The sequence below is a fragment of the Mirounga angustirostris genome, unplaced genomic scaffold, assembly GCF_029215605.1.
Source record: "Mirounga angustirostris isolate CCGP_5_RB_7025 unplaced genomic scaffold, mMirAng1.0.hap1 SCAF_11, whole genome shotgun sequence".
Taxonomy (NCBI): Eukaryota; Metazoa; Chordata; class Mammalia; order Carnivora; family Phocidae; genus Mirounga; species Mirounga angustirostris.
The window spans coordinates 123,175,339-123,189,532 of NW_026991719.1; the positions used below are offsets into that span (position 1 = coordinate 123,175,339).

Genomic DNA, 14,194 nt, shown 5'->3' on the forward strand with positions numbered 1-14,194 from the left:
GGAGGCCACGGGGCGGTTGCACTTACGCTGGATGCTGAAGCAGAACTTCTTCTGCTGGTAGGAGATGTAGCTGGAGACCGCGCCGATCAGGGCCATGGCCAGGGCGCTGGCCACACCCGCGATGGTGCTGGCCTCGGCCGACACTCCTGGGCAAGAGCGGGGAGAGGGGGAGACGTGAAGAGACGTGGCACCAGGCCAACAGCCCCGCGACACCACCTCAGGCACCTGGCTCTCCTCTCGCCACCGAGCTAAGCTCTTTCAAACGCCCGCGACCCCCAAGCCAGTGTGACAGGGCAAAGCCACTTCTATCTAGGGCATCTGCCAAGCGCTTCTCGTTTTCCATAAGGATCTCCACCTCTCAGGCCAGCAGGCTCCCATGGGGCCACCTCCCCGGGGACCCCGATTTTCATGCTTCTCTTAAATCACTGTATCCTCCTGCTGCTGGCCGGGTGGCTCTCTCCTGGAAACAGGGGAAGGCCGGCACTAGGTCTCCTCGGGACACAAACCCACCGGATTCAGAGTCGTCACTGCCATACCGACCATCACCTGGAAAAAGGACAAAAACCGTGAGCCTGTGACCCCCCAGCTTGCGGGCAGCCTCTTCTCAACTCACTGACCCCGATTCTACCCCTGCCACAGCACCCCCCGCCTCCAGTAAATCCCCAGTGGGCTTCTACCTGACTCTGGCAGGACCTGCTTCCTTCTGCCTATCAGCTGCAAAGCCCAGGCCGCCAGGTACAACTCATTATTTGTAAAATGACAGTGACTGTGCCCTGAGCATGTTCTATCCCAGCTCTTCATACATGGGATTCTTTGCAACGTGGAGAGGCAGGTGCACCTAGCACCCTGATCTTCCAGGGGAGGGAGCAGGCTCGCAGGTGAGGGACTTGCCAGCAGGTGGCAGAGCTGGACCCACGCCAGGCGAACCTCCTTCTGGATGCTCATGTATGTACTGTCTCCGGTCAGAAGTCTCGATTCTTTATCTGATTGCAGAAAATGCTTCTATTGAACTTTGGGTTTTTTTGTTGTTTTTTTTTTTAAATAAAGGATGGAAGACTAGCATAAGAACAACTCATAATTCCACCATCCAGAGAGATCTGCAGTCCCTGATCCAGTATCTTGAAATTCGAAAGGCTCCGGAACAGATCAGTGGGTGGCAGAGATTAGGGCGGCGGGGCGGGGGAGATGGCTTGACTCTGAGAGGGCCCTTCGGTGTCAGAACTGGTCTTTATCGGGGCCCTGGTGGCAGTCACACGCGTCTATACCCGTAAGCGTGATAAAACTGCAAAGAACTCAACACACACACTTACCTCCCCAGACAGCAGCGCCCTGACGAGCAACATTTCAGGACATTCATTAGCCTTGGGCTCTCCCTTCTTCTCAGGGCAGAGTGCTCATTCATGGAGGGGGGCTGTACGCCCAGGACCCAGGATTTTTAAGGGAAACCGCTCTAGGATGTTGGAAGCAATGAACTCTGGCACTTCCTTCACCAATTGGAGTCCGGGGATGCACAGGTTCATGGACTGTAACACATGCGCCCTTCTGGTGGGGGGTGTTGGTAACGGGGGGGGGGGGGGCTGGGGGGAGCATAATTTTGCTGTGAACCTAAAACTGCTCTGAAAAATAAAGTCTATTTTTTTTTTTTAAAGAGTGTGGGGGATAGAAAATGAGGTTTGTTATGTTCCCACTTAGGGATGAATCCTTGAGTTAAAGACCCCTGATTGGATATGAATAGTTATTTCAAAAGCACAGTCAGTGCCGTTGGAGAGCACCAAGCAGAGAGGACGACACCGGGTCCTTTGTGCACCAGCAGGTCCGCAGTGAGGTCGCTTGTGAGGATCCGGAGTCTGATGGTGTTGGCCCATCAGTGGTCCCTTCTGCTGCACTGGACGTGGCCACTGCCAAGGGTGGGGGCAGTCTTCTCCTAGGCGTCCTCTGCTGATGTGCTCATGTCAGCAGATTTCCAGATAGGTTTGAGCAATTCAACCTCCCCTTTCTTTCACCTTGAGTCTTGAACCTCACAATCTGTATGATCGTGAGCTACAAGAATGTTACATGAAATGTAGACAGGATGGTGTTATCCACACAAGCCAAAAAGTGGAAACTACCCAAAGGTCTACCAGTTAATGAATACAGAGGTTTTTGGAATTTATGGAAAGGGTTTAATTATCCCTAATGTAAAAGGAGTCCTTATAAGTCGACGAGAAAAGATGCAGACTCCAGTAAAAAGAAAAAAAAAAAAATATGGGCAACGAATGTGAACAGGGAATTCAACACAATATTTTAAGAGGGCCTAATAAGATCTAGAGGTAAAAAGTGTTCCACCTCTCTTGGAGTCCAAGAAATGCAAATGTCAACAGGACAGCATTTTATACTGATCAAATTTACAAAGATTACAAAACTAGCATACCCAGGGAAGGTGAGGACAGGTAGGAGGGGACGCCAGTACCTCAGGGGAATACCACTTGGCAGTACACTTGAAGAGTCGCATCATTAAAACTTTATACTTCCTGTGACCCAGCAAGTCAACATCTAGGAATTTAGCTGACAAACACTGAGGGTTTTGTGTATTTGGCTCTGAGGAGGTTTATCACCTCACGGTGTAGAGCGGTAAATAGCCGGAGGGAGAGACCGCTCAAAATAGGAACTGGTTAAATAAATGATGGTATAACATCATGCACTCATTAACACAGTATTTTAGAGCACTCTTTAATGACTGAGAAAGACAGTCAGGGTGTTACTGAATAAAAACTGGTTTTAAAAAAGCAGCATGGTCCCATTTTTATAAAAATAAATATTTACAAATGTATATTATCTAGAGAAAAAGTACTACAAGCATATACTCCGAAGTATTACTGGTGATTCTTCCTAGATGGTAAAACAATAAAGGAGTCCTTTCATAGAATTTACAAGAAATGTTTCAAACATACCAGCCCCTATTGTCCCACACCTGGAGGGACAGCTCAAAGAAGCTACTCCACACGCTGCTGGCGGGATCTTCATTTTCAAGGACGGTACGTTTGGTATCCCTACCTGCCTCCTGGGTTCACAATTACATTATACACCACACTTACATACCAGAGACCAGGGTTGCCCTCTCTTGTGCTAGAAATCCCCCTGAACAGCATATCTCATGCTGCCACTGGCTTCGAGAACAGAAGCCTATACATCCAGCTCGCTATGCGGAATGCCAGAGAAACTACAGTGACTGTCCTAGCTAGAAGAACTCCTACAGCTGTGGCGAGCACTGTCCGTACAGGGAATGCTAGGACAGGAGGCATTCGTCCGCGAGGAAGTCCTAAATGTGCCCTGTCGTGAACAGAAGCGCTAGATCCAGCACATCCTCAAATGCAAAAGACGACAACGCACGGACCCGCGCGCACACGTCAGTCTTCAGGCCGCCACAAGCACGTTCCTGGGAGGCAGGGATGCAAGGCACGTATTTACCCTTCTCTGACAACAGCGCAGCCCAGGGCTCACAGCGAGCACCTGACACATCTGATTTGCCAAGGGCACGGAGAGTCGCCGAACGGTGGGGAGATTCTATCTAGAACTGCCGGGGGCGGGTGGGATGTTCAAGTGTTTAAGGACTTTCGTAAGTATGTTAGTCTTCCAGCAGCCACAGCTGGGACTTTTAGATTTTTTATAAATTTATTTTCATTATAAGAAGATGAGCAGCAGAAATGCAAAATAAAAAATTAAAAATTAAAAATGAATAAAGAAGGAAAAGGACTTGCTTCAAATGACCCATGGATACAAAGTCAAGTCAAACTGAAAAAACCGTCCAGAAGCCGGCTGCCTCAGCTAACCCCTGGGGATGCCATTCCTCACTGTCTCGGAAAGTCTCGAAGGCACGGATCTCCCCCATCCCCCACCTCCGAGATGAGAACGCTCACTCTCCAGCCAGAGCACTGAACAGGTGCTGCCCCACGACCATCTCTGAGGAGAACCCCCCCAAGAATGGAAAGGCTGTGACCCATCCCTTTAGGCGCCCTCCCTGGCCCTCTCCCCCCTCCCACCCCCAGATCCTTTACCAACTAAGAACAGATGCAAGGAGCCAGAGGAGTATCAGGCAAAGCCCTTGCTTCACAAAGAGCCTAGGCAAGTACACCAGCATTGGCGAGGTCAGGGCTTCCTTGGAGGACCCGGCCTGCAGCCCAGCGGAAGCTTCCTCTTTGTCCTCTCCCCTCTCACGAAATCCCCTTGGAGCTCAGCTGGGGGAAGGCTGGGTTCACAGACCACATCACAGAGTTCACGGCCTCTAGGAGCACGCTTACCCAGCCAGAGGGCCCTTTGGGGTCCGGGAGAAAGCACTGCATGCCATGACCCCATGACAAATGTGGCCCAGAGGGTCAGCAGCCGAGCTCATCAAGCGTGCCACCCTTCCCTTCACGGGGAGGCATGCATGAGAGGGTCTGCTCCATTTAGTCCCCCTCATTTCATGCCAGGGGTACACAAGAAAAGAGGCGCCTGCCTTTGGGAAGCCAAATCCAGCAGGAGTGGAAGTGCGTCACTCAGCACGGTGTGGGCTAGCCTGCACCGGCAGGGTGACAGAGGTTCGGCGAGGACAACGAAGGCAGGACGGGGCTGTCGCGCCTGAGGGCCATCCTGGGCTGGGCCGCAGAGGGACACAGAGTGGCGGAGCCGATCTTAGAGGCATCTCTCAAGGGATGGGGAGCTTAGCCCTCTCCGGGAAATGAGCGGGAATTCATCAGGTGCAAGAACAGCGCGTGGCAGACAGACAGCTCGGCAGGCTAAGGGGCTTGAAATCATCCTGTAGGTGGTGGGGAGCCATTAAAGAGGCTTGTCTTTTGGCTTCTTTAAAAATTTTTCCCTATATTTAATTAAGAAAAATTTCAAACATACTAAAGAGTTGAAAACATTGTACAGTGAACACTCCTATCCACCCTCTGAATTCTATAGTGTTTGGCACCATGTGCTATATCACATGTCCGTCCGTCTGTCCATCGGTCCCTCCATCCATTCATCATTCTTGTTTCTACGCCGCATTTCAAAGGCAGTCACAGACATCCGTGCACACCACCCCTAAATGTATTATGACCTACGGTTCCACATTTGCTTAGGATGCCCTTTTTTAAGGTAAAATTTACATATGGTAAAATACACAAATCTTACGTGTACTATTTGATAAGTTTTGGCAGATGCAGCCCCCTGTGAAACCCGTACCTCCACCAAAATATATAACAGCACCGTCACCTCAGAAAGTTCTCTCGTGTCCCTGCCCTATCGACCCCTGTCCACATCCCAACCCCGGGAGCCACAGACCTCGTTTCTAACTTTATAGATCAGTTTTGCAAGTATCAGAATTTCATATGGTTGGGCTCATATAGTAGGCACTCTCTTTTCATTGACTTCTTTCACTCGGCATAACATTTTTGATATTTACCCATGTTTTTATATTGGCAATTCGTTCTGTTGTATGAATATATAAAGATATCACAATTTGTCTATTCATTCTGCTGCTGGTAGTTGGGCTGTTCCCAGTGTTTTTTGTTTTTGTTTTGCTATTATAAATAAAGCTGCTATGAATATTCTTTATAAGTCTTTTTTGGACAGAAGCTCTCATTTCTCTGGAATAGGAGTGAGACTGCTGAGTCACTGCGTAGGTCTATGTTCAGTATTTTAAGCAGCTTTCCATTGTCACCAACAATGTAGGAGAGTTTCAGTTAACCCACATCTGCATCGACATTTGGTATTGTCAGTCTTTCTAATTTTAGCCACTCTGGTGGATGCGTTGTGGTAGTTCGTTGTGGATTTAATTTGCATTTCCCCAATGAATAATGATTTTGAACATCTTCATATAATTTCCTTCTATATAAAGTGTCCATTCAAATCTTATGCTCGTTTTTTTTTTTGTTTTTTTTTTTAAATGCTCGTTTTTTTTAACTGGGCTGTTTGTCTTTTCATTAGTACACAATAGTTTTAAACAGAGGACTGACCAAAGCAGTTTTGTGCTCCGGAGGGTTCTCTCTGGCAGAGGTGTGGGGGGACAAACTGGAGCCAGGAGACCAGTTAGGAGGTTAAGGTAACGACCCAAGAGGGGAGGGGATGTGGACCTGGGCTTGAGGGGAAGCAAAGAGAAGATTCTAAATTCAAATGATACTAGGGGAGAGGACTTCTGGCATGACCGAGTGAGGAGGTCAACAAATCCTCTCCTCAAAAAGCAGCTATAACCCCGGACATTCAGAGGCAGCCATGTCAGGAAACGGATTTAGTTCCAGCGAGAAGAGCTGGAGTCTGTGGCCTCTGCGTCCAGGGTTTCTCTTGCTCCCCCTGCCCCCAAGGTCTTCCAGCAGCCAGTGGGACTGGGGAAGGGTAGACAGGCCACAAAAGCCCGGGTGACTTGGAGCACCGTCAGCCTCTCAGTGGCGAGGAAACAGGGAGAGCCAGCGGCTCCTTCAGCCCCAGCAAGCCACCAGTCACCTTGCCAGGGATTTAAAAAGGAGGTGGAGAGGTAAGACAACCACAGGGGGCTTAATAAACTCTCCACAGAGCCTTGCTTGCCCTGAAGCCGAGCACATGCTCAGCAGAGACAGTCTGCTATTGGGTGAAGGCCAGCCATAGGGATGGATCAATGGAGCAGACTGAGTCCAGGAACAAAACCTTACCCTTATGGTCAATGGGTTTTCACCAAGGGAGCCCAGACAGTTCAGTGGGGAAAGGATAATCTAATCAGCAAACAATGCCACAATTGGATATCCACATGCAAAAGAATAAAGTTGGACCCCTATCTCACGCCATATACGGATTAATTCAAAATGGAGCAGCAAAGACCTAAACATACAAGCTAAAACTGCAACACCTTTAGAAGACATAGGAAAAAAATCTCCATGACTTTGATTGTTCTTAAACACCAAAGCATGATTCATAAAAAACCTGATAAACTGACCTTTATAAAGAAATAAATATTCAACAAACAACACTATTAAGAAAAGGAAAAGACAGCCATAGACTGGGAGAAGATATTTTCAAAATCATATACCTGATAAAGGACTTGTACCCAGATTATATAAAGAACTTGTAAAAGCAAAAAACCCAATTTTTTTTTACAAGGCAAAAAATCTGAACAGACTTCACCAAAGAATATAAAATAAGAATATAAAAAGATGTTCAACATCACTTCTCATTAGGGAAATACAAATGAAAAAACGGGGGCACCTGGGTGGCTCAGTTGGTTAAGCATCTGCCTTCGGCCCAGGTCATGACCCCGGGATCCTGGGACTGAGTCTCGCATTGGGCTCCCTGTTCAGTGCGGAGCCTGCTTCTCTCTCTCCTCCTTGCTTGTGCACCCAATGCTCTCTCTCTCAAATAAATAAATAAAATCTTTAAAACAAAATGAAAAAATGATGAGATACCCCTACCTACCTATTAGAATGTCCCAAATCCAAAAGAGCTGACAATTCCAATTGCTGATGAGGACATGAAGCAACAGGAACTCTCATTCACTGTTCATGGGAAAGCAAGATGGTGCAGCCACTTTAGCAGACAGCTGGGCAGTTTATCACCAAGTTAAACACCGACTTACCATATGACCCAGCAATCATACACACAGTTCCAAGTGAACTGAAAACTTATGTCCACACAAAAACCTGTAAGTGCTTATAAATGTTTATAGCAGCTTTATACATAAGCATCAAAAACTGGATGCAACCAGGATGTCCTTCAACAGGTAAACAGCTAACAAAAAGTGCTCCATCCAGACAAAGGATTATTATTCAATGCTAAAAAGAAATACACTATCAAGCCATGAAAAGACACGGAGGAACCTTCAATGCATACTGCTAAGTGAAAGAAGTTCATCTGCAAAGGCTACACGCTGCATGACTCTAATTATAGGACATTAAGGAAAAGGCAAAGCTATGCAGAAGGTAAACAGATTAGTGGTTACACTAATAGAAAACAGATTAGGGTTGAGGAAGGGAGAGTGGCTGAGTACGAGGCGGATGGACAGAAGAACGTTTATGGTGACAGGACAGTTCTGTATGGTACTTGGGTGGTGGACACGTGACCAAATGCATTTGTAAAAACCCACACAATTGTACATCACAAAGAATGAACTTTAATGTATGTAAGCAAAAGAATGAAACAAAACATCGACTAGCTGGGCGGGCGATCCCAGGATGGGATGCAGGCTGTGACAACTGAATCTAACTGCCTGAGAAACGGAGGAGGAGGGAGAGAGGAGCCGACCCAAGTAACCTTAAAAAAGGCTATTTTGACTAGAAACTGTAAGGGAAAGACCAAAGGATTTAAATATAAACCCTGTACTGTCGATGGTAAAGTTGTTCCTCAGAGAGGTATGAGCGGATACCAAAATTGAGCAAGCATGCAAATCGTTGACGAATGGTAGGTTTCTCCCCGGCAGAGAGGGAAGTTACAGAGAAGCAAGAAAGGAAGGCCACAAGAAAGCTTTGGGCACTGGATCATAGTTGGAGAATAGGTATGAACTCATGTTTAGGTCAATATAAATGTAGATGAATAGAGAAATAATCATAGATGCATGTGTATACACGGTTTAGGAGATAACCACATACTTCTTGCCTACTCCTGCCCACTTAAAGGGTACAGAAGTAGCGACATCCCACTAAGTGACGAACACACTCAAGACTCAGGTCTTTGCTTCTAAAATCAATCACTTCCAGTGAGGAAGAGAATGATATACTGAATAGGACACCCAAGGAAACCTTCCCAGCAGGCAACAGCTTTTAGGAAGAAGGGAATGAGACCAAGAAAGTGGGAGAGTGCCAGGAGGAGGCGGGAGAAAAGAATGTGAAGCAGCAGATGGTCATCGAAGTCAAATACTGCAGAGGACACACGGGACAGAGAGCTGTGACCATCAAGGTCACTGGGGACCAAAGAGCAACTCAGGAGTGGGAGTTGAGGCTTGCACACACTAAGGTGTAGACCCAGAGGAGACAATGAGGAGTGGAAACTGGCCTCAGGTTTCTCAGTGGGTGAAAGTGCCAGGGAACGGAGGCGGCTGGCAGGACCTGTTGACAAGAGACTGCCCCTGTCACCCACAAGCAAAATACGGGGCGCTCCTGCAAGACCGACAGAAATATTTTCTTGAGAAAAAAAACCTATGTAACAGATAACATATTATTTCAAAAACAAACTCCAAAACTACAGTTAAGTCTAGTGTATGTGCCTAAGACCCAAAGTTGGAAAATGCGTTAATTAGGATCGTTTTTTATGCTGATGATTATCACGTATTGAAACAGGATGTTTTATCTTCACTCGTGGCATTAGCATGTCTGCATAGAGGAGAATGTCTGAGAATTTCATCGTGTGCTCATCATGACCATGTGGGACCAGGCTCACACTTGTATTTTTTGCTGGGACCCCCTTTATTTTCTTTTAATGACGCTTATAACGACAGAGGGTATAACTTAAGCTAACAATGGATTCTTCTTTAGACGAGAAGTTTAAATATGAGCCTAATTAAAGAATTTTCCAACACTTCTTCCTTGCTAAAACATGTACTGGTAATAAGCCCCCAGCGTGCCATCCAGGCTTCCATCCGAGCGCGCGCTCCCACTTGCTACCGCTGCCCGCATCTCACCATCTGGAAATACCATTTGTCACCCAGGTGTAATTGGCCAATTTGCTGGGTTTGCCCTTTAAATGTTCCATGTTCTCCTGACACCTGTGAGTTTCGTTTAGTGGCTTTTAGAACTTTTTACCCAAGCTGACATTGTCTGGAAAGGTGTTCTGAAGGACAGATGTGACTACGGTATTCTTTAATCGGAAGAGAACACTGTTCCACAGGAAATGTACACGGTCCCTGCAAGAAGGGGGCAAACGCTAACGCCACAACCAGACACACTCCTAACTCATTCACGCAGGACATGCTAAGTCACAACCTGCCCCCACAACAGGCTGCGATCACGCCAGTCACAACCGTAACAACTTCGCATCCTAACTACAAGTTACAACCACAACATACCATCAAAACAGGCAACCACCGCAAGTAACAATCACAGGTTCCAATCATAGCTTATTTTGCCACATCAAGTCCGGCTGATCCTCTCCATAGTAGGATCAGATCTTGATGTGTATTAGGATAAAAGGTTTAAATCTTTGGTGGTTTTGGAGGGAGGGGGAGGGCATGACTAAGAAGGGCTAGCACGAGGGGGTTTCCTTGTGGTGATGGAACAGTTCTGTATTCGGCATCCTGGTTGGTCGCGGTCACTGAAATCTACACACACGACGAAATTTCATGGACCCACAGTGTGCGCATGCACACATGAGTACATGCAAAAGCTGATGCAATCTGAATCAGGTCTGTATGCGACTTAATCACAGTCTGTACCAATGCCCACTTCCTCTGACAACGTACTCCGGTTATTTGTAAGGTCAGTGGCGACCTTCAGGGGACCCTGGGTGAACGGTACACAGAAATTCTCCTGAATAATTTTTATAACTTCTTGTGAGTTTTAAACTAATTTTATTTTATTCTATCCCTAACGTGGGACTCAAACTCACAACCCTGAGGATAATCTCCTTTTTGATCCAGACAATTAAGAGTTGCACGCTCTATGGACTGAGCCAGCCAGGCACCCTGAGTTTTAAACTATTTTAAACTAAAAAGATATTTTAAAAGATGTCAGACTTGCTATGGTCTCCTAAAAAAATGCTTGTCATGATGAGTCTTGCTCTTCCCACCCCAAGGGTGACAGGATCCCCAGGTTGGGGGCAAGAGTGGTCCCCAGTCACTGCTGCCGCCTGGGCAAGCGGCTCTGGCTCGGGATGGAGATATTAGCCATGCTGCACTTTGCCTTGGGGACACCAGGGGGAACGTGTGGCTTCTCCAAATTGGCTTATAAAGCCCTCCCCCTTTGAGCTGCACAGCCCACATGATTCCAAGTGAGCCCTCCAAGTTGTAAGCAGGATGTCTAAAAATGACCTCTTATATCCCAGAGGCTGAGTAAGAACAGCTCAATTAATCTGGTCACCATGTAATCACATTTGTAATGAGATGAAGGTGTTTAGATAAATCAATGCTCCTAATTTTACCTTTGTCAGGTTTGTATTCACCACCGCCTAAAATGTCTTCAAGATCCTTGTCTGAAAAACCTGGAGAAAACCAAATATATGTGTCAACACCACAACACATTTTTCAGGGACAAAAATCTTGTGTTAGTGTTGCCCAACATCCCCAGAGACTGACTGCCAGTTAAGAATGTCCCTGATGAATATGATAGGCAAAATTCTAACAGGGCACTAAGATTCCCTCCCACTAGAGGACACACCTTGCATAATCTCCCATCACTTGGAGCGTGAGTGGGATCATGAACAAGGTGGCCATCCCCGCTGCCATTAGGTTATATTAGCCGCCAAAGGTAAAGAGATGTTGCGGATGTAATTAAGGTCCCAAATCAGTTTGACTTCGCCTGATTCAGAAAGGAGATTATCCTCAGTGGGCCTGACTCAAGCAGGCAAACAGGGTGAGGCCTTCCTGAGCTCAGACACTAGAAGCAACAGAGTTAGTCTTCCTCTCCCAGCTCTCCCATCTCTGTCTTTCTCCATCAGTTCTATGACTGCAAGGATAGGTACTCTGCCGACCACCACACGAACTTGGAGGAGAACCCAAGCTCAGAGGAGACCAGGCCGGGCTGACATCGTGATGGCAGCTCGGGAGGCCCTGGACTTTAGAAAGCTGGGCTTACTGTTCCTGAACTCCTCACTCACCAAAGGAAACGGAGTTCATAAATGGGTGCTACCTTAACTCGCGAAGCTTGTGATCATTTGTTATGAGGCAATAGAAAAGTAATACAAGGAAACAGAAAAAAATGGATTCTGGCTTAACCGCTGAGTACACGACTTTAATGTTGTGTGTGAGGAAATGGAAAGTAGGCTGAAAGTATTTCTGCCATGTTTTTTGAGTCAACTGTACTACTTTGGAGTGCACTTGAGTGACTATTTCTGTTCTGAGTTTATCAGCGGCTCCGTGCCACAGAAGACCACTTTTCCTAGAGAGAATCAGTGATGGTCAAACTAGGGTTATGGCAGCTTGAATATTTGGCAGATGTTTTCTTGAAAATGAAATGAAATGACGCTGTCCATTCAAAGAAAACCACTGGCAAGATCTGTTGCCAATGGTAAGATTTCAAACAAAACTTAGAATTTTGAAAAATCTGTATCTACTACTGTGAGCTTAGCAGCCTCCCAATACTAAAGACTGGATCTAAGGAGCTGGGAGTGACATTAACAAATGTGAGTTTGGGGTACTGCATAATGAAACATGGCATTATTTGGAAGTTCAAAAGACCTCAGGACACCAATATTTCCAAATGACCAACGCACAATATATAAAACCACGAATGGGTAAAAATTCCATTGAAAGTCCAAGCAAGTCCTCGAGGGTTTAATGGAATCGAGTATGAGAAGTTCACTGATATGGTGTCACATTCCACACTACACTGAAACGGTAAGAAACCGCCACCTGAGTTTGGGGGTCTTAACAAAGAAGAATATCTACAACAATGACCTAAAAAGTCAATTAAAATATTCCTCCCTTTTTCAACTGCATATGTATATGAGGCCAGATTTCCTTCATACACTTCATTACAAGTGAATCCGGAAACAGAGTGAGTCTAGCTCTTCTGCTGAGACGTTACAGAAATGTGCAAAAAATGTACACAGAAACAAAAGCCTTTGAAATCCTCGATGATTTTGGGAGTCCAGAGACCAAAACGTTTGTGAACTACTATTTAGGGTTCTCCTACGCCTTGGCTCTGCTGGGCCCCGGGGGGCTCTGCAGGCCACTGTAGTGAAGGAGCGACAACCCGGCCAGGGAGCCGCCATGCTGGCCGATGCTTCTAGCCAGCTCTGACTTACCTCCTCCTCCTCCTGCGCTCGGTTTCCTGCGGCCGTCATCTCGATCATTTCGGTCATCCAGGGCATCAGCCAAGTTAAAATCATCATCTGCAGTGGGCCGCAAAACATACAAGAGAAAGTCAACTGGTTAAAGCACAGGGAGCTCTTTGGACATCTGCCCCAAAGAGAGCTCTACGGTACCCTTCTTTACTGCCCCCTCCTCAGAGTGGCAGCATTACCTGCAGGCTTTGCTGGAGCTCTGGTTGTTCCTGGCCTCTTAGTTGTGGTGGTGCCATGGTTCCATCTCGCTAAAATGGGGAAGGGGGACAGCATGGGAACACATTTAGTAACAAAATACAGCAGCCACTTCATGGCTCAGGGACGTTACATCATGAGTATGCTGCACTTGTCTTAGTCCTTGAGGCCCCTCTAAGGCCTCCGACGACCCCTTTGAGGATGACAAAGAAATGCAGAAGCTTTAAATGAGATGAGTTCCATTCACTTTTCTTCAGAGGACTGGTGGTAAGGCAGACATGGTCCCACAAATAACCTGAAGATTAATGGAGCGAGGTGTTCAGCCTAGATCTGCTGGACAGGACCCCATGGTCCAGGGGGTTCCAGAGCTTGAGCACGACCCTTGGGAGCTTCAGGCCTTGGTTTCCACCAGTATCAACCTGGCACCATAACCATAAATAATACTGTGCAGGGATGGACTGAGGTTATGTTCCCAGTAGAGTATGGGAATGTCTTATTATAAACTGAAAGTAGTATAATACCAACAAAATATTTTATATAAGCATGGTTATTACTCCTGTAACTATTAGGTTTTTCAGCTCAACCAGACTCCTCTAAAAATACAGACTTCTTTCACTCCTATCACATAGCATACTATGTATCAGTTTTCTAATAGTTTCTTTCCTTAGACATCAAGACTTTGGTGTAACTGTTCCTACTATTAGAAATTGGTTGAAAGTAAAAAGATGGGTAAAAGTATATGATACAAATAGCAACTGTGGGAGGGCTGGAGTAGCTATATTACTATCAGATAAAACACACATTAAGACAAACACTGTTACAAGAGTCAAAGAATGACATTTTGTAATCATAAAAGGATAAATCCAGCAGGAAGATAAAATTTTAAACATATATGCACCCAACAATCAAGCCCCAACTTACAAGAAGAAAAAAAAAAGGCAAAAACTGAAGAATAGGCAATTTGACAATAATAGTTGTAGATTTCAATACCATCCTTTCAATCACAGATAGAAAAGCTTGATAGAAAATCAGAAAGGAAGATTTGAAACAACGGGTCGAAGAGGAAATCACAGGGCAAATTATTAAATACCTTGAGATG

The 14,194-nt window shown here is 46.2% G+C and overlaps 1 protein-coding gene across 3 annotated transcripts in view; it reads right to left on the bottom strand.

Annotated features, from left to right (window-relative positions):
* CD99L2 (CD99 molecule like 2) overlaps window positions 1-14,194 on the bottom strand; it is a 92,323-nt gene that overhangs the window by 7,872 nt on the left and 70,257 nt on the right. For all 3 annotated transcript variants that reach the window (XM_045883691.3, XM_045883692.3, XM_045883693.3), the window contains exons 3-7: window positions 13,080-13,148; window positions 12,862-12,948; window positions 11,038-11,097; window positions 511-546; window positions 27-146 (exon numbers count right to left, since the gene is read on the bottom strand). In XM_045883691.3, coding sequence (XP_045739647.2) covers window positions 27-146; window positions 511-546; window positions 11,038-11,097; window positions 12,862-12,948; window positions 13,080-13,148 — 372 coding nt within the window. The remainder of the gene's footprint in view (window positions 1-26; window positions 147-510; window positions 547-11,037; window positions 11,098-12,861; window positions 12,949-13,079; window positions 13,149-14,194) is intronic.